We start from the raw sequence: 23,448 nt of genomic DNA, 5'->3' as shown, positions 1-23,448 counted from the left end.
GGAGCTCTTCCCAACAGCTGTTTGTCCCCCCTTCCTCAATAATCTCTGTCCTAATTTCTTTCATAGTGATTTTGTCTGACTTTGAACTTTATCTGAATTGCAACATACCTTCTGTCTGGCTTCTTTGGTTCTACATTAGTTTTATGAGATTCACCTACAATTGTAGTTTATTTCTGTAATCATATCAAATTCTCTTATGAATATATCACAACTTATCTGTCCCAGTATTGGCAAACACTTGAATTACTTCCAATTTAAGGCCATTATAAAAAGCACTGCTGCAAACAGTCTTTCATTTATCTTTTGTTATGTATCATACACATTTCTGCTTGGCATGTCTGTGGGAGCAGAATTGTTTGGCTGTGTCTATTTTCAGCCTCAGTAGATACTGCTGAAGTTTTCTGAAATGTTTTACAGTTTACTTCCTTACAGTAGAATAAGAATTTCAGTTCTCAGATCTTTGTGTCAAATTGCCAATACAAAAATGGGAATGTCTCAAATGATAGAGCACCTGCCTAACAAACAAGAGGCCCTGATTTCAAACCTCAATACTCTCTCCTCCCTTAAAAAGGAAATCTGTGCCTCCCCCCAAATCATAAGTTATCTGTAATGCTATTGTTTTTCCATCTTTCAAACATGAAATTTACTTGAATTTGGGTATTATTTATAGTCTAAGTTGGGGGGTCACATATTTCATTATTTATGGACACTCTTTTGACTCAGTATTGATGTTCTTGAGAACACCATTCTTTGCTGCGGCTGCTATGTCATTACTTTTGTCAAAAATGTATTCCTGTCAATTGGTTTTTGGGTTCTGTTGTATTTGCCTGGTATAATTGTATGTCTTTGTACCAAATTACCCTACCTTAATTATTGTACCATTATAATATTGAGTAATACCTCCTGCCTTGGCTTATGATTTTATTCAGCAGTTTTGCTTATAGATGTATTGGTCCATAATTTCTCTTTCTTCTATTGCTCTTGTGTTGGTATCAATATTGTGTTGACGTTTTCAAATGATTTGGAAAAGTGCCTTCTGTTTTCTGGAAGCATTTTTATAGTATTGGGGCTATTTCTTAAATGTTTTTTAAGAATGTAGTGGGGATATTAACTGTGTTGTTTTTTTCCTGTGGGAGGTATTTTAATTACAGATTCATTTTCATATTAATAGGTATAGGGTTATTAGTGCTTCCATTTCTTGTGTCATTTTGCCATTAAAAACTTGTTCATTTAATTAAATATATTTAAATATTTTGTTATGCTAAATATTTGTCTATTAATAAGCTTATTATTTTGTAATTTCGCTAACACTTATTTTTTTCATTAGTCTTTATGCTCACTTCTTTCTCTGTTCCTACTATGATGTGATTTTTTTTGTTTCAAAAACTACAGATTCACTCCAGTTCTTTTTTGTAGTGAAGATTCTGTGCTTTGTATAAACCCACATGGAACCATCAGAAAAGGAACACTAGGAAGAACAGCATTAGGATATGAGGCAGTTTTAGGGATAGAACACATTTTTAATCTTTTCTTTCAAGCATAAGCTTTCATAATTGTTCATTTTGAACCCTCATTATTTTCATGAAGTTTTTCAACTCCTTTTGTTGCCTTGTACCTTGTCTCTTAGTGCCATAATTATGGCCTTTTTCTGTAAATCTTTAATTCCTCACTAGTTCCCTCTGAGTGAGCCTGTCCCTGGTTTTCAGGTGATTATAGATTGGCCTTATTTGAGAACTTCCATGGTAGGCCCCCTGACCAGTTCCAGATTGATTCCTCTTGTCAGCCATTGCTGAGGTGGTGGGTGTACATGGCACAGACCATGGGTGTCCCACACTGATTCCTCCGCTGAGCACAGTGGTCAGACAAGTTCTCTTAGCAGTCTGTACGTGGCAAGTACTATAATTGGTTAATACAAGGGCATTCTAGGGGTGTCAATCATATTAAGAGTAACAGCTCTTCTTCCTCTTTCACCAGTTTTTAAAATGCCAATGAATAATTAAATTCTGGTGAGATTGTATCTAGAATTTGGTGTTGTAAACTTCTTTTAATAGTCATTTGCCTATGACTGTAAAATTCATATGCTGCCAACCAAATTAGAGCCCTGGGCAATGAGAAATTTAATATTTAGAGTTTTAAGATTAACAAATGGATCAACAAGATTTTAACATATAAGCAGTATAAAAAAACACTCATATAGAAATATTAGAAAATGCTTAGGAAGAAAGCCATAGAGATTATGCAGTTCGGGTTACTTTCTATTTCCTAGAAGTAGCTATGACTGATTGCTCAGAATTTATTTTTCTGCAATATCATAGTTTAGGCTGACAGTAAAGAGGTTCTCTTTCTCTTTGTGATTCATATTGTTGACTGCTTCAGTGGGATGTAGTTTGTCCCAAGGGTTGATGTGTTGGAAACAGGGTGTTCAGTGTTGTGATGTGAGAGATGATGGACTAAGCTGGTGGTATGGCTCCATGGTAGATCAAAAGCTTAGCAAGAATGGGTTCTAGGTTCAACCCCTAGCACCAAAAGAAGAGAGGTGGCACCAATTGGAAAGTAATTCAGTCATTAGGAGCCCTGCTCTCACATGGGATTAAATCTGGTTTGTTACAATAAGAGTGAGCTTGGCCCCTCCCCAGTTTCTGGCTTCCTGTCTTGCCATTTGAATTCCTCCCACAAGTGTTCCCCTCATTGTGTTGCTATCCACCAAGAAGTATCCACCCTAGCTGGGCGGAAGCCAGCACCATGCTCATGCTCTTGGACCTTCAGAACTATGAACTAAGTGACACTCTTTCTGTACAAAATTTACCTAGCCTTATTTGTTTTATAATCTCAATGGTAAATGAATTAATGAAGCAATAAACCACAAAGCAACATTGTGCCTATTAAATTCCTCGCTGTAAGAATAAATTACACCTAGCTACTCAGGAGGCTGAGAGCTGAGGATTGCATGTTGAAGCCAGCCTGTACAGAAAAGAGCCCAGGCCCTGAGTTCAAGCCCCACAACCAACACAAAAAAAGAATAAATTACAGATGTTGCATGAAAACTCTGTTGGTACAGCAAGTGAAATTCTTTTTTGATTTCTAGGAGGACTCAGAGAGAGTAATGATAATTACTGGACCAAACATGGGTGGAAAGAGCTCCTACATTAAACAAGTTGCACTGATTACCATCATGGCTCAGATTGGTTCCTATGTTCCTGCAGAGGAAGCAACAATTGGGATTGTGGATGGCATTTTCACAAGGTAAAAACATTCATTCTGTTTGAATATAGCTCTGAAAATAAGTCTGGCCCACATTACTACATGAATTTTGATGAATAGATTTACTCCTAAAAAGTTTAGAAGCTTACATGATCTTATCATGTACATCAGTCAGTACTAGAAAAGACCCAGGAGATTATTTTTCCTAGTAATTTTCATGTCTTCAATGAGTGAAACAAATTCTTGTGGAGAAAAATCAGCTTCCCTGGGTGGAAGGCTTGGAGGCCTGATGGTAGGCTGTGTTACAGCACAGTGTGAAAACTGGTCCTCATGATCTAGATGGAGCCTTTGGAAGAAACTGAATGGACCCCGGCCAAGACCATTTAATTCATATTCCTTTCCACCATTGCATGTAACGGAATTGGGTTTCCTAACCTCAACATAAACTTTAATTTCATACATCTTAGGAATATGGTCCAAATACCCTGGTTTCACTACAAAGAATATATAGTCTTCTATCTCATACCATGTGATTTATCACTTCTTAAAGTAACCTTTCTTGTATTGCAAATTTTTAAAAAGTAGAATCTAAATGTATATAATAAAACTATTTAAAATTTCTGAGTTATTATCCAGCTTCATATTTATACAATTACATATTTGTTAGAATGTGTTACTTGCTAATAATCTGACGTTGAATAGATATTGACATACCTTAAAGCCTGGCTTTCCATCTTCGAGAGCAGTGCAGTGTAGTGTTTTACCCCATGAATGTTATTCTGCTCTCCATAGATTCTAAGTGACCTCAAAACAAGAAATGTAAAGAATCTTTCCTTTATTGTTAAAATTACAATTGATTTTCTGTTTCATAAAGAAAAATATACTTGACATTTAATTTTGAATATAGTAATAGAGAATAGCAGAGAAATTTCATGAAAAAGAAAAAAGAGTAAACTCATCTTGGTCAGCATTAGGTTGTCTGGTTGAGAATTTTGGTATTGGGCAGAATATCAAGTAGTGTTCTCAGATACAAGTAATAGAATATAAAATAAAGATTGGTTTTCCTAACAAAACAGGAAAGCAAAGTAAGTAGGTACAGTAAAGTAGGCAGTTGCCTGTGATATTTCAGCGCTCTGAGGTCTCACTAGCTTTTCCTCAAAGATGTAATATCATTGCTGCAACTCCAGACATCACAGTTATAGTTGCATGAAGCAAAAGAGAAAACTGCCACAGCTTACTTATAGCAGCACAGCAAGTACCTTTCAGAAGCCTCCTAGAAAACTCCCACTTAAATTTTATGAATTAGGGTCTTATGGCCTTAGTTGCAAAAAAAACAAAATAAGAATTATGTTTTTCCAGCTTTTATTTTTACTTATTTATTTTACCACCATGATCAGGCAGAATAAAGACCAACCTTGGATAGATTAACTTAAATACTTACATAAAATTTTGATATAACTTTATTTTGTTGTTTGCTTTTATACTTGCCTTCTGTCATTTATTTGCTTAATACTGAATTTCTTTGATATATTTCATCCTTTGTTTTCTGTTCTTGCTTTATTTTTATTGTTAATATCATGGTTTAATTTGTATTGCATTATTTGTGTTTAATAATTTATATTTATATATTTTGTTCTGTCACCAAGATGGACTCTTCATACAGCATGGCCTGATAGTTACAGACTTCCTGTTTCTGCCTACTGTATGCAGAGATTGCCATACCTCTAAGATGTTGATAATTTATTTTAATCTTCAGCTTTTTAATGGAGTTAGCAGGTGACAAAGTATTTGAGAATGGATTCAGAGGTAACCAGAAAGTAACTTCTGCCACAGAGAATGAATTCAACATGAATAATAATAACAGCTTGTCATCTCAATGATAGCAATGTATTTAAAATGGTAACATTTCTTATTAATATGGAGGCACCATTTTGTGCCATTTAATAGAGCGCTTTAAATAAAGTATAAGCCTTTTGAAAAGGAGAAACAATATTAATTTCCAAAAAATTTGAGTGTTTTTTGTAGTTTATTCATTCACCTAGCCATGTACATGAACATCTGACATATAGAGCTGGGAATATAAGCAACCACAGCTTCCATGCTTATGAAATGTGATCTCAAGGAAGAGAACAGCCGTTCAGTCCTGTAGTGACGTGTACACAGCTGTGGCAATCTACAGGGAAATGTGACAATGATCAGGAATATAGTCAGGGAGTCAGGAAGAGGCTTCCCTGAGCAAATGACTTCTGAGGGTTCATCGGAAGGATGAATTAACTAATCAAAGAAGGAAGGAAGGGTTTCAGACAGAAAGAACAGCACATGTAAATGTCTTCAGCATAAGGAAAAGCATAGTGAGACCAGGCTCTGAAGGGTGGCCCCACAGAGAGCAAGATTGGGGACAGGTTACCCAGAGCTTGGCCATGTTTTGAATTTATATTGTATCATAAAGTGGCACAGGCCAAGAGAATTTTCCATTAGCTAAGATCCTATCGTGGGACTTTGCCTTCATGACCTCATCAAACCTTAATCTCCTGAAGACTTCACCTCCAAATGCCATCAATGTGAATTTGAGGATGAAGAATTCCAACATATTAACTGTGGAGGACATATTCAAATATTAGGGGTGATTTTTTTCATAATTCTGACTTGATTTCTGTTCATCAGAAGAATTACTTAGAGACATTCAGAGAGAAAGTGAGAGAGAGAGAGAGAGAGAGAGAGAGCACAAGAGTGCTATATTATGTTAGCAGCTGAATAAAAAATTTAGAGTTCAGGGGGAAAAATCAAAGATAAAGGTAGAAATGTGTTATAAGACCTGCAAAGAGGGGCCGGGAAGGTGGCTCAGTGGTAGAGCGCTTGCCTTGCATGCCTGAGGCCCTGGGTTCGATTCCTCAGCACCACATAAGCAAAAAGAAAAAAGCTGGAAGTGGTGCTGTGGCTCAAGTGGTAGAGCGCTAGCCTTGAGCTGAAGAGCTGAGTGACAGCTCCTAGGCCCAGAGTTCAGGCCCCATGACCGGATCCAAAAAAAAAAAAAAAGACCTTCAAAGAGTGATAATGGAAGTTCGAATGTAGATGAGATCATCTTGATAGAACATGAAGGGTAATGTTTTAGACTGAACCTTTAAGCTACTGGTGTTTCATAGCTGAGTAAGGAAACCAACAAAAAAGGAGCTAGAGAAATGGGAGAAAAACCAGGGTGAGGTAGCAGGTAAATGTGCAACGTGTCATAACTCAAGCAACATTGGTATTTGCTTCATATATGTCTCCTAGTGTACATAGGGAGTTTTTCAAAATCTTAGGCTAAGTCAAGGATTGGAATTGCTGGATTATAAAGCACATACATCTTCCGTATTCTTCAAAGAGGCTATCCAAGTTTAGAATCAGTAGTGTGTAACATTTGTCCTCATGCTTCAAATTAAATTAGAATAAGAAATACCCATTTGATGCTATTTCTATATATTCCCTGCTTGCTCATAAGAACATTTTCACTCTGATTATTTAATGTCCTTTACATGAAGTGCCATCTGGTAGGCTTTTGTTGGTGTTAATGTTGGGGAATTTTTTTCTCTCCACGTGCATACTGTGATTATTTACAAAAGGATTTGAAGCAACTTACTGGCCTTCCCTGACAAAATGCCAGGCTTCCTGGTGTCAGTCAGTGTCTGTTTCCTCTTTAATTCCTTTTTGTCTTGTCTGCAAGATAGCAAGAGCTAAAAATCAAAGCTCAAGTATGGAAACAGATTTAGTTTCATTTCCCCTTTCTGTTATTCTATGGGAGAATTTCTCTAGTATAATTGTTAGAATAACTGTTTGTTAAAAGTGCTATTTAAGGGGCTGGGAAGGTGGCTCAGTGGTAGGGTGCTTGCCTTGCATGCATGAGGTCCTGGATTTGATTCTTTAGCCCCATATAAGCAGAAAGAGCTGGAAGTGGTGCTGTGGCTCAAGTGGTAGAGCGCTAGCCTTGAGCTGAAGAGCTGAGGGACAGCACCCGGACCCAGAGTTCAGGCCCCATGACCGACCAAAAAAAAAAAAGCTACTTAGTAATTCCAATCATGTATTATGATTGGAATCTGTTCAAGTGGTACCCAAGAATTCACATTTTAAAATTTTTCATATCAAATCTCCTATATAGTTGTTGGTTTTGGGGCTTGAACTCAGGATCTGGGCACTGTCCTACACTCTTCATGCTCAAGGCTAATGCTCTACCACTTGAGCCACAGTGCTACTTTGGTTTTTGAGTGGCTAATTGGAGATAAGAGTCTCATGGGGACTTTTCTAGCCTGGCTAGCTTCAAACTGTGACTTCAGATCTCAGCCTCCTGAGTAGCTAAGATTACAGGTGGGAGCCACGGGAGCTTGGCTTGGTTTGTAATCTTAATTTCATATTTATTATAATTCTTCTATTAGAAATGTCGTTTTTATGAATCCCTTCATTGTTATTCTTTTGTGGTCACTGGAACAGTATTACATGATATAATCTAACAGGTTTAAATATTGGCATAAAATATGGCTTCAAATTTTAAATTGTTGATTTTTATGTTATCAATTGGACAGTTAGAACACCAGTCTTAAATTTGTAAGTTCCATAATTATTCATAGAATATCTACGGTGTATCCTTCAGTGTTCCATAGAAAAAAGGTGAAAGATGCAGCCAGACAAGGTTAAGAATCTTTTTTTCTGAATATGATAATGTCACATGAACGATTATATTTTTAAATTTAAATTTTATGTTATTTTATTTATGGCACAAGTATTTAAGTATAGCGCCTTGTGCTTACAAGGCAGTTACTACCACTTGAACCAGCGGTTCAGCTTCTTTTGTTTTCTTTCTTTCTTTTTTTTTTTTTTTTCCTGATCCTTGCATTTATGCTATCTTCCCATTTGAAGATAGGATGGTAACTTCATACCACCATGCATTATTTTTATTGGGTTAATTGGGGTCTTGCAAATGTTTTTGCTCTGACTGGCCTTGAACTCTGAGTCTCAGCCTCCTTTGAGATGACAGGCTTGAGCCATCCCTCCTGATTCGATTTGTGTTTTTAAGTAGATTTGGGGCAAATATGACTCTAAGTGGTATATTTATATTAGTGTATTGTGACCATGTACTTACCAATGAAGTATTTCTAGGTGATGTTTTCAAAGATCATTAACATCTTTGTTGTTTGTTATCCTGATGAATGCAAACTTAAGCCTCTTTCACCTTTTTAGACCTCATAATTAAATTTTAGAAAAGCAATGGATTAGAAAGTCTGGTTAGAAAATAGTTTGAAAAAAAAAGCAAAACTATAGTTATCTCTGCATTGTTTATTTCTATTTATGCCAAGTGAGTGTAAATGGAATGGAGTATTTACATTAACTGGCCTCTAGTTAATAATTTTCATGCTGTGCCACCCACATTAATTCACTTTTCTGGCATCCAGCTACACTAAGTGCTGTGTATTCAGAATGGCACGGTCATGTTTATCTTGAAGTAGAATTGAGAGGTAATAGACACTTAGGTATTTACATTATGTTACTGCAGATGTTGGCTTTTGACCATGTGTCTGGTAAATAATTGGTTTGTGCAGTTTAGTTTAATTCATCAAATATTTATTGAGTGTCTATGGTGAAGGATTTGTACTGTATACACAATGCATTCTTTCATGGACAGAAGGAAAACACCTTGAATCAGTGTACATCTTCTAATTGGTAGTAAACACTGCACAGAAAACCACGTGATCAGTGACATTTTCCTGAATGAGTGAGTTGTTAGGATTTTATTGGCATTGGAAATGTTGCCTTAGGAAAGCCTCTGTAGTTTATGTAGCTCCTATAGTTATGTGTAACAAACATGAAATATCTCATCAACTGAAGATTGGATTTGGTTTTAAATTCAGAACCTGGCAGATCTTCTCATTGTGGGTCCCTTACAGGTACTGTTAGAGTAGATAAAGCAAACCTTTCATATCTGGTTCTATGAAAAGATCTTAATGTTTTTGAGCACTTTTGGATGATCATCAGAATAAAGTATGCAGGAAAACACTATTCTCCCTTCTTCATTCACCCACCAAATGACATCTTGATTGCTTCTAAAATTTGCCAGTTATGTATGAATAAAGATACTGTAAATACCCTTTACAGGTTTTTCTGTGGATGTAAGTTTTTAATTCTCTTAGGTATATATCAAGGAGCATTATTACTGACCTGCATGGTACTGTATGTTCAGTTTTGTAAGAAACCTCTAAACTGTCTTCTGACATGGTTGTACCACTTTGCATTGCTACCAGTGAGAGTTCCTATGAGACCATATCCTCTCTGCACTTGCCATTCTGGACTTCCTGCAATCTAATAAGTTTTGGGTGTTTATTTGCATTTCCCTGGTGATATGCTATGGCGCATTTTGAATATGCTTATTTACCCTTCTGTATAGTTTTTTTTGGAGATAAGGATCATTAATAATAAAATGTATAAAGCAATAGTAAAATATTAAATCAAGAAGGCTGGAGGTTTGCTTTAGCAATAGACAGTGCTTGCCTAGCATATTCAAGGCCCTGGATTTGATCCCTGTCAACATTAAATGATATGAACCTAAACAAAGAAGTATTTGGAGGAGAGGGACCATAGAAGTTGATAGAGGGTGAGTAGAATCAAAGGACATTGTATACATGTGGGGAAATACCATAATGAAACCTGTCATTTGTACAGAAAAAAGGAGGCTAGGTATGGTGGCTCAAATCTATAATTCCAGCTACTTCAAAGGCAGAGATTGGGTTTGAGGCTATCCCAGGCAGAAAGTTCAGAAAACTCCATTTAAGTCAATGGCGGGCTTGGTGGACTGTGCTTATCATCCCAGCTATGTGGGAAAGCACACTGGCTGGATGCAGTGGCACATGCCAGTCAGTCAAGCTATGCAGGAAATACAAATAGGAGAAATTATGATACAGGCTGCCCTGAACATAAAGACAGACCTATCTCAAAAAGTTGCCAACACAAGGAGGTCTGGTGGAATGGCTCATGTTAAGAGTGCCTGCCTATGGGGCTGGGAAGGTGGCTCAGTGGTAGAGCGCTTGCCTTGCATGCATGAAGCCCTGGGTTCGATTCCCCAGCACCACATAAGCAGGAAAAAATAAAGCTGGAAGTGGTGCTGTGGCTCAAGTGGTAAAGCGCTATCCTTGAGCTGAAGAGCTGAGGGACAGCGCCCAGGCCCAGAGTTCAGGCCCCATGACTGGACCCCCCCCCCCAAAAAAAAAAAAGTACCTGCCTAGCAAGTACAAGGCCCTTCAAACCCCAGTACTGTGAAAGGAGGAAGGAAAGGAAAGGAGGGAGGGAGGGAGGAAGGGAGGGGATCTTGCTTATTTTTATTTTGTCTGGAATATCTTTTATATGTTATGTTATTTTCACATTTATTAATTTTTATGTATTTTTTGAGACAGTCTTTCTGTGTAGCCCAGGCTGGCCAAGAACTCATTATATAGTCTAGGCTGGCTTCAGACTCCCAATTCCCTTGACTCAGCCTCCTGAGTGTAAGGTTGCAGTCAAATACCACCAAAGCCAACCATATGTATTGGTTTTTCATTGTAAAATGACAGTTTATAACTATAAAAGTTATAGGGTCCAAAATTGTAATCTGATTTGTGATATGTAATAATTAAGTCAGCTAAATTAATATATAAACTCCAGTACTGAAGTTTATGTGGTGAAAACATTTGAAACTTAAGAGTTTTCAAATGTAGAATACTCTATTACTATATTAGCCACACTGCGCAATAGAACTTTAAAAAGTCCATATTTTTCAACTGAGATTTTGTAACCAGTCCTTCTATACCCCAGCTGCAGTAACCACCATTCTGCTCTGTTCTGGCATTTATTTGCTACACCTCCCTTCTTTCTCTTGCCTAATATTCTATAATACCATTCGTGTTGCAATAACTGACAAAATATCATTTATTAAGTTCAAATAGTATTCCATTTTATGGATGCCGTTTTTTGTTTATCCATTCATCTGTTGGTGGTTATTAGCCAACATAGCCCATAATGTGGCTATTGTGAATAGTGCTGCAGTGAATGTAGGAGTGTAGGCATATGCTGGTTCTATTTTAGCTTTTTTAGGAGTCTCCATACAGTTTTCCACAATATATTTCTCTCTTTCCTTACCAACAACTGTCTGTCTTCTTTTTTTGATGAAAGCCATTTTGACAGGTGTGAATTGATATCTCATGGTTTAAATTTGCATTTTCCTAATGATTTGTGATATTGAACATTTTTATATAGTTATTGTCCATCTGTCTTCTGAGAAACATCTATTTATATGCTTTTGCCCCACTTTTTTGATGGTGGTATTGGGGTTTTAACTCAGGCCCTTCCACTTGGTAGGTCTGAACCGTGGTACCCCTGCTTTTTTGCTGGCCTTGTGAAAACTCTTCTGAACTTTTCTCCCATGGGCTAGCCTTGATCTTCCCATTCTCACCTTCCTGAGTAAGTAGGATTATAGGCATGGGCCACTGGCATTGGCAGCTTTTACTCATTTTTGAAAATGAAGCATTTTGTTTCCTGCCTGAATAGTTTGAGCTCCTTATATGTTGTAGATATTAGCCGTTATGGGGTGAATAGTTTACATTTATTTTTCCCTAGTCAGATTATCACTGCACACATTTACTTGTTCCCTTCACAGTACAGAAGCTTTTCAGTTTGATAATCTCATTTATTTTTACCTGCACTTTTATAAAGAAAACTGATATGTACTGTTTTTTGTCCTGATATTTGCCAGTATTGTCTTATCTGAACATACTGATATAGCAAACTATGGAGTAGACTTAAATGTATTATTTATGATTTTGAAATACACTCTGTATTTCTCCATTTAGCCAATGAAAGTTTATTCATGGTGCAAAAGTTAAAAGTATAGAAAAGCTCAAAAAGGGGGGAAAAGTCATCTTAATTCCACATGTAAACATCATTGTTGTTTAGGCATATGCCTTTTCAGGTATTTGGGGTTATTGGTTTTTTGTTTTTGTTTTTTCCGAGAGAGGGTCTTTATAGTCTAGATAGACCTTGAACTCTTAAACCTTCTGCTTTAGCCTCCCAAGTACTGGGATTAAAGGTGTCAACCACCATGCCCTGATCCAGGTGTTCTTAAAATGTGTATATATAGTTTTAAAGTATTTTCAGTTTTATTCTCTTTGTGGTTTAATATTTCCATTTAACTAATAAACATAGATTTTAGTACTTCATATTTTTATGCATTTTAAATATCATGTGGTATTTACCCACAGCTTTAGTAATGAGTTCTATTTTTCATCTTTTTTTTTGTCTTCTTGGACCTTAATTTTCTGGGTTCTTTTCTCCCTTTTTCATTTATCATCCTTCAAAAAAAATTAGAGTACTTTACTGTTTAGTAAGATTTTATCTTTGGTAAAATTTACATAATATCCAAAAAGCATGAAGCTTAAATACCCTTACAAGACAGAATTCTGCCAGTATTTTAGTAAAGTAATGAATGGGATCATCTTCCGTTTCAGAAAGAATGCAAAATGAGCTAACAGTTGTAAAGCCCTGCAGATTGCAAAGCACAATTGTGTCATTCTACTTATATGAGATACCTGGAATCAACAGATTCCTACACTCAGACATTGTAATAGAGATTGCAGGAAGCTCAAGGAAGGAAAATTGGAAAGTTGTGGGATCATTTGTTTGTTTATTTGCTTTTGCCAGTACTAGAACTTGAACTTAGGCCTCTAGTTGCTTGCTCACAGCTCTCAGCCTCCTGAGTAGTTAGGCATAAACCACTGACACCTGGTTGTAAGTTTATCTTATATTGTTTTTGATAGTTGGGTTTGAATTCAAGGCCTTATGTTTGCTAGGCAGGCATTTTATCATTCATGCCTTAGCCCTAGCCTAAATGGAGTTTGTTTGTTTGTTTGTTTGGGTCAGGTAGTGGGGCCTGAACTCTGGGCCTGGGCGCTGGCCCTCAGCTCTTCAGCTCAAGGCTAGAGCTCTACCACTTGAGCCACAGTGCCACTTCCAGAAGGTTTTTTTCTTTTTGCTTATGTGGTGCTGAGGAATCGAACCCAGGGCCTCTGGCATGCAAGGCAAGTGCTCTACCACTGAGATATCTTCCCAGCCCCATGTTTGTTTGTTTTTAGTGGATATGGAGTTTCTATTTGGGATGATGAGCATTTTTGGAAAAGAATAATGCTGTTGGCTGCTCAACACTGGGAATGCATTTAGCACCACAAAAATCCACACTAAAAATATTAAAATGGCAAATTTTATGTGAGATATATATATATGTATATATATATAAACTATTAGATTTTAAAAAGTGCTTGATGTCAAAGGACTATAACACAGGTAGTCATTGTTCCATTTAATGACTTCAGTATTAAACTGATTACCCATCAAGTAAATTGAACAATTTTACCCTAATTAATTTTTACCTTGATTAATTATAGCATTTCTCCCTCAGATGAGCATTTTTCCTGCAAAAGGCCAAGTAATTCTGATTTGAAGGGACAGAGAGAGATTCACCATTTTCTGTACTTGAGAACCATATATGATATTAGCTCAAACTATCAAGATCTCATAAAAACAAACATTGAATCAGAATTTTGTGAAAGTATTATTGATTTTAGTAGCTCACTAAAAATAAATTAATGACTTCTTTATGCTCTATGAAGCCTTATTGGCCATTATTGATTTTAGTACCTTACTGAAAAATTAATAATTTCTTTTCTCCATTTATGCTTTATTAAGCTTTGTTGACCTATATACGGGTTATAGGCGAGGAGGGAGGAGGGGGATTAGAAAGATTAGTCGGCTGCCACTCCTAAAAATACCAGTGATTTGTTTTTTCTTAATCACTTGACTGTAACCTTCTGCATACGCAGAGCAAGCTAACTTTAAGAAGAAAGCTAGATCATTTTCTGATTTTTACTACAAATGAATGTAGTAAATGAATATGACATAGTATAATGATACAAACAGAATGATAATTATATATACATATACTACTATTTCTTAAATGTCCTAAACACATTTAATGTTTGAAAATTTTCAGAATTATGCAATAATATATCTTGTGATTTGACCTTAATAAACTTAGTGTTGTTAATAATTTTATATATTGCCTTGCTATAAAACCCAATTTTAGGCCATTTCTGAGATATATAAATTATAGCAGAATAATAAGAGATAATGGTTATCTACAAATATTGGACCAAAAGAGAAAAATATGAAGATAGAAACATTTGCTAATATCAAGTTTCTATTTGCTATTATATAGTAATGTTTAGTAATTTGGTTACTTTTCTAATAACCAAAGTAAAATAAATGCAATGTACAATTAAAGGTAAGTTAACAGAAGTCACTCATTCCCATGTGGGCAGCAGCAGGGACTGGAGAGTGGCCCGCAGTCCTGCAGTGACTTCTTGGCTACATGCATTGCTCCTTTGTCATCAGCTATCCTGGAAAAGTAGAACTGCAATAGAAAACATGTTAATTCCTTATGAATTAGTTTCCAAAGCATTCCTCAAGGCACAGAGTGCATTTCCTTGTAAAATTCTGAAGAAAGGATTTAATCACAGTTGAGACATTGGAGGCTGAGATCTGAGAATCACTGTTGTTAAAAGCCAGCCTGGTAACAATGCTTGATAAGAAATGTACTCATTACCTTGCCCATGTAATTGTAACCCCTCTGTATGGTATTTTCACAATTAAAAAAAAAAAAAAGCCAGCTTGGGTAGGAAAATCCATGTGACTCCTATCTCTGGTTACCAGAAAAGCTGGAAGTGGAGCTGTGTGTGGCTCACTCAAGTTGGTAGAGTATTAGCCTTGAGCTAAAGAGTTCAGGAACACTGCCTGGGCCCTGAGTTCAAGCCTTCACCAAAAAAACCCCACAAAAAATAGACTTGAACCCATAAGAGCAATAATAGAGCCAGAACTGTGTATCTCCCCTACTTTATGAACAGTTCCCTGTAATACCATTTGTGAGGTGCTTTGGAAGAACACAGAAAACCCCTACCCAGGACCTGGAAGGCCTTAATGTTTTCTCTCTTTTCTGCCACTTATTAACACTGTCACTTTGAGAAAATGGCTTGACCTCTGATATGTCTTATCTCGTCTGTGAAATGAGAGTATAAAATGATTTCTAGGAACTTGTCCAGAACCAGGGTTTTTGTTTTTTGTTTGTTTATTTTGTCTGTCGTGGGGCTTGAACTGAGCTCTTTCACTTAAGGCTGGTCCTCTTCCACTTTTAGCTACAGCTCCACTTCTAGTTTTCTGGTGATTAATTGGAAATAGGAGTCTCATGGACTTTCCTGCCCTGGCTGAATGTGAATTGTGATCCTCAGATCTCAGCCTCCTGAGTAGCTAGGATTATGGGCATGAGCCACCAGTGTCTAACCCATTGTTTTTTTGATTCTGTTTCTTGAGTTCTTCCCTTTGTCAAAGGAGAAGGAACTACTAGAAAAAAGAGATTGAGTTCTCTATAGAGAATGTGAGCATAGTAGAAAAAAATAGAGAAAAACTGAGTAGCTCTGTGGAGAGCAATCAGTTTCCTTTATCTAGGCTAGGCAGTCTTACACGGAAGATTTGGTAAGAATGAAGCAGTCTGGATTTTGATGCTGAGATTGTCAGAACTATCTGTAACAGTTGATGTTCATTGATAAAAATCTAAAAGGAGAGGGCTGGGAAGGTGGCTCAGTGGTAGAGTGCTTGCCTTGCATGCATGAGGCCCTGGGTTCGATTCCTCAGCACCACATAAGCAAAAAAGAAAAAAGCCGGAAGTGGCGCTGTGGCTCAAGTGGTAGAGTGCTAGTCTTGAGCTGAAGAGCTGAAGAGCTGAGGGACAGCACCCAGGCCCAGAGTTCAGGCCCCATGATCACCCCCCCCCTCCCCCCAAAAAAAAAAATCTAAAAGGAGACAGGATGGTGAATGGATCATCTTCTGGTCTTGTCCTTAAGGAAGGCTTTGAAGACAATAGTGAGAGGAAGTTTGGATAAGCAGAAGGTTAAGAAAAAAAAAGGAAGTAGAATTTAAAAAAATTGTACTTCCTCCAGGCATAGGTGGCTTATACCAGTAATCCTAGCTACTCAGGAGGCTGAGATCTGAGGATCATGTTTCAAAGCCAGCCTGGGAAGGAATTTCCGTGCAACTCTTATCTCCAACCAAAAAGCCGAAAGTGTAGCTGTGGTTGAACTAGTGGAGTACCAGCTTTGAACAAGCAATTCAGGAACAGTTACCAGACCCAGAGTTCAAGCCCCAGGACTGTCACCTGAAAGAAAAATGAATTGTTCTTCATTGGCATGGAGTTACCTTTACTAATGGCAATTTAGAATTAGAATAGAAAAGGTAGTTTTTATATTATGAAAAGTTATTATGAAAAATTACATTTGGAGGTTTTTAAATGCTGTCTTTTTAGTGGAAATATGAATACTATTGAAGCAGTGTGCAATCTTTAATTGCAAACTATCATATTGTAAGGAGCTTTCTATGAAAACATTAAAAATTACTTTTTGAGATCCCAGTTAAAATACAGAATATTGTATGTTTTTCAAATTATGTTGCAATTTTGTTTTTATTTTATTTTTTAATGCTTTAATTATTGTTATATAGGTCGTATACAGGGGCTTATAGTTACATGAATCAGGTAGAATTTTGAGTACAGTTGTTTTTGAAACACGTCTCTCCTTCCTTTGCTCTCTTCTAGTTTTTCCTTCCCTTCCCAGCCCACAAGATATCCAGTTCATTTTTGACATAGTGTGTAGTGAATATCACTGTTACATTTTTGTTCACCCTTGTTCCACCTTTTTATTTACTCTCTCTTACCGTCTCAAATAGAAACAAGCCAGTAAACAAGACAAAAGGAAAAGAAGGCAAAACCAGTAACAATGGCAACTAAAAATGTCTCATTTCCCTTTCTTGGAGTTCATTTCATAGAATATTATTTTATGTGATTGCACATAACTCTTGAGCCTTTGGCCACCACTCCTATACATATACTCTTTTGCCTTTTGCCTCAATGAGTGTCTAGAGTCCTATAAAATTTATCATGTCCCAGTGTATGTGTGCATATATATATACATATATATATATATTTAATCATTCAATGTGTTTATTTGTAATTTTATAAGCACATTCTAGTTTCCACAAATAAGGTATACCTTGTGGCCTATGTGTCTTTGGCTCTGGCTTACTTCGCTTAGTATAATTTTTCCCAAGCCTTTCTATTTCCTTATGAATGGCACAGTTTCATTTTTTCTGATGGGTAAGTGAAATTCCATTGTGTGTGTGTGTGTGTGTGTGTGTGTGTGTGTGTGTGTGTGTGTGTATATATACATATGTATATACACACACACACAATGGAATATATATATATATATAACACATTTTCTTGATCCATTTATCCACTGAGGGACATCTAGGTTGATTCCATAACTTGGCTATGGTGAACAATGCTGTAGTGAACATAGTAGTGCTGCTGGTGGCTTTTGTGTGGCCTGGTTCAAGTGATTGGGTTAACTGTATTAGAAACAAATAATTTACTATGTATGGGACATCTTATGTATAAGAAATTCTGGGGGCTGGGAAGGTGGCTCAGTGGTAGAGGGCTTGCCTTGCATGCACGAGGCCCTGGGTTCGATTCCTCAGCACCACATAAGCAAAAAGAAAAAAGCTGGAAGTGGCACTGTGGCTCAAGTGATAGATCGCTAGTCTTGAGCTGAAGAGCTGAGGGACAGCACCCAGGCCCAGAGTTCAAGCCCCACTACCGACAAAAAAAAAAAGAATTTCTGCTTGCCATTTGACAATACTGCAAAGAGAAATCATTCAGATCTGTTATCAATTCTTCTAGAAAGATGACAAAGAAACTTCTTTGTGAGAGGCATTTAGGAATAGTTATATAGAAGTAGCTTAAAGAAGACAAGGTATCTGTCATAGAAAGAAGGTTGAAGACTATACTAGGCTAAGAAAACAATGAAGAAGGGTGGCAGCAACTCTGAATGTAATAAAAAAAAATGTTGAAGTTTAGAAGGATAGATTTTACAGTAAGTCCGTTGTGTTTTATAAAGCTGTTATCTTTTATAGGTATGTGACATGTATCTGATGGAGAGTAAAAGTTGCCTTGACAGAGTCCCCTGGTCATTGCAGAAAGGAATGAGACTAGAGATTTGAGCCAAAGCACATAGAGGGTCTAGATAAACATGCTAGGAATTTGGGGTTTTGTTTTTCTAGGCATCAGGAAACCACTTTAAGTTTTCAGTGTAGGACTCACCATGACTCATATTGATTTTAAAATATGAATGTGCTGGCGAGGTGAAAGATAAATTAACTGTTAGAGAAAGTGAAGATAGAGAGAAAAGTTAGGCTGTTGGAATAGAATAGAATATCAATCAGTGAAACAACAGTGGGATTAGAAGGGAAGTGGGGTACATGGGGTGACTGAGGGAGTAGAAGAGCAAAAGGAAACACGAAATTTTCATTTTCATGATGGACATACACAGGCACCATGTTAGTTTTCTAGGCTGTGTAACAAAGTATCTCAAACTTAATAGCTTAATTAATGCAGTTTTAGTTTTCCAAACATTATTTCTCCAATCATTAAGTAGTCGATACATTCAGACATTTTGGCAAGGACCATGTTCTCTCCTGCTAGCACAGGAACACAGACTGGATCCCCTTACAAGCCAATTAGCAGAATTCTTTCCCTAGCAGTTTCAGGATTGTGGTCCCCAGCCTCCTGAGGGGTGTCTCCTAGGGATTACTCTCAGCTCCTGGAGGCTGCAGGGAGATCGCAGAACCAGCTTACAACATGGCAGCAAACATCTTCAAAGCCAGCTAAGACTAAGACAGGAATGTAAACCAGGTTCTGTCAGGGATGGTAGTACTAATGAGAGGAAGGAAGGGTAAACAGAAAGGGCAAAGGAAGGTGAATATGTTCAAGATACTTTATGCACCTGTGTGCAAATGGAATCATGAAGCTCATTGAGATTGGTTTTACCAGTGAGGAAGTTGCATGCACACAGCAGTTACCCAGCTTGGGTAAGATGACACACTTCTTAGTGACCAGCCAGAACTACTGGCTGGACTTTTTACTGGAGTTACTGGTTCGTCTGTGTTCAATTATGGGATATAACTTACTAAAAGCATAATAAAAATTAATTTTTAAAATTCCATCATATAAACTAAAACTTCTTTCCCAATATGACAGCTAAAATTTTAATGCTAAGAGTTAGATATATAGGAAGGTTCCAGGCCAAAGGCCTAAAATAAGAATTTCCAAATGTTGGGCTTGGGCATATGGTATTAGAGAATGTATTTTGCCTATATGAGGTCCTAATTAAATCCCCAGTACCAAATTAATAACTTGTTGCCAGTCTCAATATTGTTGCAAAACTCAATCTTCCTAAATATTTCTATTGTATAAAATGGGATGCAATGCCTTACATTTAAACTAAGCTGAATTATCTATTTACCATATACATATATGTATATTTCTTGGCTCTGTATATTTTATTTGAAATGATTCCTAAAGTTACACTAATTATAGTAATGCAAAGAACGCTGGGGAAATCTTGTTAATAACAGTGTTAGAACACTGTTTCCTGTGTTTTAATCCACTGGAGTTGGGGAAGAAGACTTTACTATGCAACTTATTTAATATCAATTATCAGGGGTTGGGAAAGTGGCTCAGTGGTAAAGTGCTTGCCTTGCATGCATGAGGCCCTGGGTTCAATTCCTCAGGACCACATAAGCAGAAAAAGCCAGAAGTGGCTCTGTGGCTCAAGTGGTAGAGTGCCAGCCTTGAGCTGAAGAGCTGAGGGACAGCGCCCAGGCCCAGAGTTCAGGCCCCATGACCAACCAAAAAAAAAAAAATATCAATTATCAGTCTTCATCTTTGTGCCAGATGTTTTAGGAGGTGCCTGGAGGAGGAGGAAAGGTCAGAAAATGACCAGTAATCCTCTCATGCAAGGATAATTACTCTAGACATATTAATAAACTTCTGTATTTTTTACACGATTTTTAGTAACAATGGCACAGTATACTTTTTTTTAAATTATAATTACATAAGCAAGAAGCAGTGTTCTTGCGTAATTGCAAGAAGCAGTACAGAGTTTGTCAAATTGTAAAAGAAAAGGCTTCCTTTCTACCCCTGCCTTACCAGCCAGGGCTGTACTCACTTTGTGTGTGTGTGTGTGTGTGTGGGTATACATATATCTTATACATTAGATTATAGTATATATATATGTATATGATATTTTTCTAATGTATTAAACTCTATTGGTCAAAGGAGACTCTTCTAATCATCACTGTCTGAAATCCATCTCAATTTCTTTCTGACTTTTTTTCACTTCTGCCCACTGTTCCAACCGCTATATCGCATTCTCTTTCTTAAATAGTATTTTCTCTTTGACATTTGTTTCTGAGTACTTTTATTTAGTGTAGGGTTCATGATCACAAAATTTCTGAATTCTAGAAAAATGCAAAATAGAAAATTTATTTATTTATTTATTTTTTAAACTCAGCTCTTTTTTTTTTTTTTTTGGGTCCGGTCGTCAGGCCTGAACTCTGGGCCTGGGTGCTGCCCCTCAGCTCTTCAGCTCAAGGCTAGTGCTCTACCACTTGAGCCACAGCTCCACTTCTGGCTTTTTTCTTTTTGCTTATGTGGTGCTGAGGAATCAAACCCAGGGCCTCAGGCATGCAAGGAAAGCGCTCTAACCACTGAGCCACCTTCCCAGCCCTAGAAAATTTATTTTGTCTTTATATCTTTTAAAAGTTGTAGATAAATACTGCTATCTTGATTTTGAATTTTAAAACATTGTTCTGCATTCAGTGAAGATGAAGTCAGGTAGCAGTCTCATTCTCCAGGTTTTTCTTTTTCTGAAATGTTAAAAAAATATTGTCATTATAATATTCCATCAGAATGTTTAGCTTTTAGTAAACATGTTCTTTATTTTTATTTAAGAATGTTTTTGTCAGTTACTTTGCTACCTTCATTGTTTCTGTCTACTACTACCACACTTTATATAAAGTGAGCTTTAAATCTTCAGGGTTTGGTTTCCAATTTTAAATTGCTTATGTGTATTTTCTATATAATCCTTCTATTGATCTAAGAGATTTTTTTTTGGAATTATCTTCCAGATTAAAATCTATAGCATCTAATTTTCATTTCCCCTGTACAGAGAATTTTTTCTTATTGGTCTTGTTTTTAATTTCTAAGGTATTTTGTTTTCCAGTTGTTCCTTTTTTGATAGACTGTTTTTTTTAAGTCTGATGATCTTAATCTCAATAAAAATACCAAATGGAGGTGTTGTTTTATGTCTATTTAGTGGACTGTATATTTTTCCATTGTCTCTATGATAGTTGGTTTTCTTTTTTTCATTCTTTTCTTTTATAATTCCACCTTCCCTGAACTATCTTAAAATTTTTCTTTAGTTCTGGATGATGCTCGTGCGTCTAATTGGAAGACTTCTTCCATTCTTACAGTCATGGGTACTTCCTCACAGTTGGGTATATCTCTTTCAAAATCAGGTCCCAGCACTCACCTAGTGTTTTCTACATTCTGTATGTTTCATTCAAAATTTTAATGTATTAATTTATTGCTTGTATAGTTTTTTTTTTTTAGTATATACTCCTTCCTTATTCCTAGGCATTTGACTTTTAAAAGTTTTCATTAAATAACATAATGAGCAAGATGCACATTCACTTTTCACCCATAATGTTGATTCCTAAAGTGAAATTTATGGGTCATGAAAGGTATTAATAGACATTGCTAAATTGTCTTTTGGAAGATTGTAACAATGGTTAATCCTGTATGAAAACACTCACTCCCATACTCCTAACAGCAGTGTCATGTCTGTAGTCATCTTTGCTGATGCATATGTACTGCTAGCACTTCATTCCTATTTGCATCTGCAAACTTAAACACCGCTATTAGATTGTTTTGCAGATGGACTCAATATCCTTTGCCGCTCTTTCTGTGAGAAGGCTTGTAAGAAGCTCTTAATAGTTACTTTTCTTTTGCTTAGAAACCTTGACTCCTAGAAGTAAGGTGCAGGAATGAACTGGAAGTAGGATAAAGACTTGTCATCCCAATTCCTCTATTTTGTGTCGCTGTCCTTTGCTTTGAGCCATTCACTTCTGCAGTCACTTTGCAGCCATCTGGGAAGCCAGAAGAGTAGACCACTCTCCAGGCTCTACTGGACTAATCCTGATACCATGGATTAACTGTCAGATGTCTTCTGACATCACTTCTGACCAATATGAACAGACCTGTGAGTCTGTTTTAACTCTCCATACCTTCTCTCCTTCAATTCTCTTTATTTAACCTGAGGCAGTTTTCTGTACCCTAGAAGACAGCTGAAGTGAGCCGAATGCTGTCTTCCCACAGGATGCCCATACTATACTATAAATGATGTTATAAATATCCAGAAGGCCCTTTGCAAATAAAAAGTTCTCCATCCCTGTAATGGTCTGTAAATGTAACAGGAAATACTGACAATTAAAATAGGCCACAGTATTTGAACTTTGAGTGTTCTACATGAGCAGCAGTTTTGACATTACATTTTGTGCTTACTGATTTTTGAAGTGAATAGAACTGACAGCATTTTGAGTAAAACATTTGAGTTTCTACATGTCACTTATTGGAACAATTCTAAGGCTCTATCCATCTGTGGATATCACACTTTATTACCCCTGCCCTTAAAAGATTCCACCAACACTGCTGGTTAGTGTTCAATTTGAATATGGAGTTTTCGAGAAATAAAGGTACATTATAGTGCTAGAGGCCATGATGTATGTGCTGTGCTTTGTGAACCTTGATGGAAGACTAAATTGATGAGCAGATTTGCAGAAAAAAACAGTTACTAGTTTTCACACAGATCTAGCCAGGGGGTCTAAAACCTGTATTTTAGGTCCTGCAATGAACTACATGCATGTCTGTGGGCAAGTTTTACTCCATTATTCCTTCTTTTCTTTTCAGATTCCTTTTACACTGTGTAGGTGCTTTCCAGAATATGGTCTGCAGAAAAATACTGCCACACATAACTAAAGAAGAAATTTTAGATCCATGGTTAAATAAATAAAATATGTGCTAAAGATACTTCTCAGAGAAATGTACAATGTGTAATTAAGTAATAAAGGCGCTGAGAAGTCTTTCTGGAAGGAAATCTTTAAATCTTTGAACCTATTTCTAGACATCTCTAGGAACTCTGATAACCTTGGGAATCTCTATTTGCTATTGTTCCAGGTCATTAAACACCTATAATTCTAATT

General features: G+C 36.7%; 1 protein-coding gene across 5 annotated transcripts in view; it reads left to right on the top strand.

Annotated features, from left to right (window-relative positions):
* Msh3 (mutS homolog 3) overlaps window positions 1-23,448 on the top strand; it is a 155,138-nt gene that overhangs the window by 117,437 nt on the left and 14,253 nt on the right. For all 5 annotated transcript variants that reach the window (XM_042690870.1, XM_042690869.1, XM_042690871.1 and 2 more), the window contains one exon: window positions 3,086-3,243. In XM_042690870.1, the coding sequence (XP_042546804.1) occupies window positions 3,086-3,243 (158 nt within the window). The remainder of the gene's footprint in view (window positions 1-3,085; window positions 3,244-23,448) is intronic.

Source organism: Dipodomys spectabilis, unplaced genomic scaffold (assembly GCF_019054845.1).
Source record: "Dipodomys spectabilis isolate Male_0828 unplaced genomic scaffold, ASM1905484v1 ptg000140l, whole genome shotgun sequence".
Classification (NCBI taxonomy): Eukaryota; Metazoa; Chordata; class Mammalia; order Rodentia; family Heteromyidae; genus Dipodomys; species Dipodomys spectabilis.
This window is presented reverse-complemented; position numbering and strand designations above follow the sequence as displayed.